General features: G+C 60.0%; 1 protein-coding gene across 1 annotated transcript in view; it reads left to right on the top strand.

The window, feature by feature from the left end:
- Positions 1–3578, top strand: part of VOLCADRAFT_102937 (uncharacterized protein) — a gene marked incomplete at both ends in the record, with an annotated part of 16669 nt that overhangs the window by 10171 nt on the left and 2920 nt on the right. Inside the window, 5 exons of the mRNA XM_002946464.1 lie at positions 192–365; positions 706–790; positions 1747–1904; positions 2401–2656; positions 3137–3187. Coding sequence (XP_002946510.1) covers positions 192–365; positions 706–790; positions 1747–1904; positions 2401–2656; positions 3137–3187 — 724 coding nt within the window. The remainder of the gene's footprint in view (positions 1–191; positions 366–705; positions 791–1746; positions 1905–2400; positions 2657–3136; positions 3188–3578) is intronic.

The raw sequence follows: 3578 nt of genomic DNA, 5'->3' as shown, positions 1-3578 counted from the left end.
CACCTACTCCTCCACCCGCTCCTCCACCCACTCCTCCACCCGCTCCTCCACCCACTCCTCCACCCACTCCTCCACCCACTCCTCCACCCGCTCCTCCACCCACTCCTCCACCCGCTCCTCTACCCACTCCTCCACACGCTCCTCCACACGCTGTACCACCAAACTTCTGTACTCCTGATTCCGCACCGCAGATTACGTCAGGCATGCGGCCGTACGGCTTCCTGGCGCCGGCACCCTTGAGCATGGACTTTCCCTTCCTGGATCCGTTGCGCCGCACCAGACCCGTGCTGCTGAGTCGCTTTGACTGCATGGACGGGCATGGTAACGACCAGGACGGCCCTCTCCCGGATCTCAGCTACTGCTGGGTACGACAACACCCTAGACTGATATGCATGTGCTGTTGAGCTGCTGCGGCGTCCGGCGGGCGGGCGGGCGAGCGGGCTTGGATCTGTCTCTATAGGGCGCGTCGGGTAGTGCTTTCGGAACGGGAGGGCCCGGGGCCACACGGCGCATGCCTATACACACACGTACAGCAGCAACACCGCCACACGGGGTGGGGTTTTCCAAATTCGTTAACCGATCCTGAATTCGGTCTTGAGCAGCACCCCACGCTCCCCACCCCGCCCACCCCACTACCCTCCCACAGGCGGCCTTTCCCTTTCCCTGACTCGTAACGGCCCCCCACCCTGTTGCGCTCTATCACAGGCAACCTTCGCCAAGCCGTACGGACGCGCGCTGTACGGAAAATGCTGGTACTCCGGATGGGCATCCTCGCTGCTGGTTTGCACAGGTGGGTGCGTGGCTACTACTACTGGCTGCTTAGAGGAGGTCTGCACAAGTTAGGGGGGCTGTCGCGCTATCGTGGAAGCCGGGGGGGAAGGGACAACGACCGTCAAATGTCATTATCTTGGCGCCAAGTGACGCTGGGCGAGTACGTCTGTGTTTTCTTTCGTGGTGCACAAACAGACCCTCGGGGAAAGGGAGAGTGGAAACCCAGCAGGCCCCCCCAGCGTCCCATCCAAGCCAGGGTTCAGCATCTAGAACAGAGGGAATTCACAGGGTGTGATGTGAGCTAACGAGTGCTGTAGAGGTAGGTGTGCTCTAAAAATCTGAACAGCGGAAAGTGCGGGTGTATAGGTGTGTGTATGTATGTATGTATATATAAAATATATGTAAGTCTACAAGAGCGAGGGAGCCGCGTTTACTGGTAATAAATAAAGCCGCCCCACGCCAGGGGCCCTGCTATCGTACTTCTGCACTGCCGTACTGTACGGAGGCGATCTTCCTCGCCACCCGCGCCATCGCCAAGCCCACCCAGGGCCTGGCGACCTCCATGCCCTTTAACCCTGGCCGGGCGCTTGCCGGCCACTGCCACAACCGACTCCAACTCCAAGGGGGCCCGACAGCAAACTCAGGGCCAAAGCGTAGAGCTGTTACATAACTCTTCTGTCTGTCTTTTTGCCATTAAAATATCATTCAGAAAATTATACAGACATATTAAGTGCACAGACATGATCCTGCAGAGATCAGGTTCCAAAAACGTTTTTCCAAGAGATTTATGTCTTTGCTTGCTTGCTTGGTGCCTTTTCCCCAGAATCCTTTCTGCTCGCATCGATTGAACTCGCCTTCCAGACCTCCACCACCTCCCCCTGGTCTTTATTAGATTTCTTCACGCAGATGCAAGGTGTGAGGTGAAAGGTTTAAGGTGGGGTGGGATGGGGTGGATGGTTACTTCCCTCGCCGCAGATAAGGACTTCAACTATGACCCGGAGGTGGTGAGCGTTCGGCTGGAGGGGGGTCCATACCCGTGGGTCGGTCGGCTGGAGGTGCTGATGCGAGACGACCTGCATCGCGGCTGGGGCACTGTGTGCGACGACGGCTCCTTCACCTTGAAGCAGGCCCAGGTGGGGTGAGGGTTTGTATGTGGGGAAAGCGGGGAGAGAGGGGAGTGAGAAGGGGACGGTGTGAGGGGGAGGGAAGGAGCCGGGGGGAAAGGGGGAAATCCGCGGGCTGCCCGTCCACGCGAAACACAACCCCCCTTCCTCTTCGGCTATTTCCCCCTCCCACCTGCGCGCCGCCTCCTTCTGGGTTCCTGCCTTAACGTGTCTGGTGCCTGAGTGCCTGACATGTCTGAGTCGCCTGCGCCTTTTCCCCTCTCCTCCCTCTCCTCCTCTCCCGCATCTCCCAACTTCTGCTGATTCTCACGTACGTGGCTGATATTGCGGTAATGCAAGTTATTTCCCCTCCTCCCTCCTCTTCCTCCACTTCCCTCCTCTTCCTTCTCCTCCCTCCCCCCCCCCTCGTCCTCCCTCCCTCCTCCTCCCTCCTGCTCCCTCCGCCCCTCCTCCGCAAGGGTCCTTTCCTCTCACCCTGCCCTCCCTCTGCTCGCTATCCCCTCAGGCCGTCTGTCGTGACCTGGGCTTCGATGCAGCCGCTGCTCAGGTCCTCCAGCCCTCCGCCGCCAACCCCGCCACTCCGGCACTCCCCGTGCTCATGACGGATCTAAACTGCCAGTTAAACGTCCTGGCGCATGAAGGCCAGAATACGGGACAAGACCCGCAGCTGTCCTTCATCAGGGATTGTACGCGCTCGTCCAAGTTCGTACCGGGTGACTGTCCTCCGGACCAGCACGTGGTGGTGTCGTGCGGGGCCACAGGTGGGGGGGAAGAGGGGGAGGGGGAAGCGGGGTTTTGTTTACCGCTATCTGGGGTGGTTCAGGGATGGCCGTTGCCGGGGGCTCCGAGTGTTGAGAAGGCCCGGATGTAGGGTTTCATACGCACATCCGGAACACCTTTCCCCCAAAAAACACAAACCGCAGACACATCGGTTTTTCCGGGTGAGACACGCGCGTGTGTGTGCACAACATAACGGAACCGCCATCGACACCACCGCACAACCTGATTGCCCCCGCCATGAAGACCCCCCAGGGACCCAGATGGGGCTGGGGTGATGCAGTGTGCTGTGCGGCGTGCTGTGCTGCCACCCAGGGCGAGGGGAAGGGGGGAGGGTGGCGGCAGATGACGCACGCCCATACCCTCTCACTCCCGTGCTTACTGACTAAGTGCCCCAGAACATCACCTCCACCCGCTTCCTCACTCACTCACTCACGCACTCCCTCGCCGCGCTGTCTTGACAGGGTTTCCATCCATGCCGCCGCCGCCGCCACCGCCGCCGCCGCCACCGCCCCGTAAGTATCCCCGTAGGCACGCTGCCTGTGTGATGTACGGCACCCAAGAGTTTTCAACTTAGGTTTTAGGGAGGCAGTTGGAGTGCTCGTTGCGGCGGCCTTGTGCCGCATGGTGATGTCTAGCCTACCGGGGTGGGTGCTGGCAGAGATCCCCCCATTTCCCCCCATTTGGGGCTTATAGCATTTGGGGGCTTATGACTGGGCCTTATGAACATCATAAAAACATTCACACGTACCGAGGTCCTCAGGCAAATGTTATCACCACCACCACCACCACCACCGCCATCACCATCACCACCACCACCACCACCACCACCACCACCACCACCACCACCACCACCACCACCACCATCACCACCACCACCACCACCACCACCATCACCACCACCAC

Source organism: Volvox carteri (genome assembly GCF_000143455.1).
Source record: "Volvox carteri f. nagariensis unplaced genomic scaffold VOLCAscaffold_3, whole genome shotgun sequence".
In the NCBI taxonomy this organism is placed as follows: Eukaryota; Viridiplantae; Chlorophyta; class Chlorophyceae; order Chlamydomonadales; family Volvocaceae; genus Volvox; species Volvox carteri.
The sequence above is the reverse complement of the archived record's forward strand: the minus strand, read 5'-3'. Positions and strand labels throughout refer to the sequence as shown.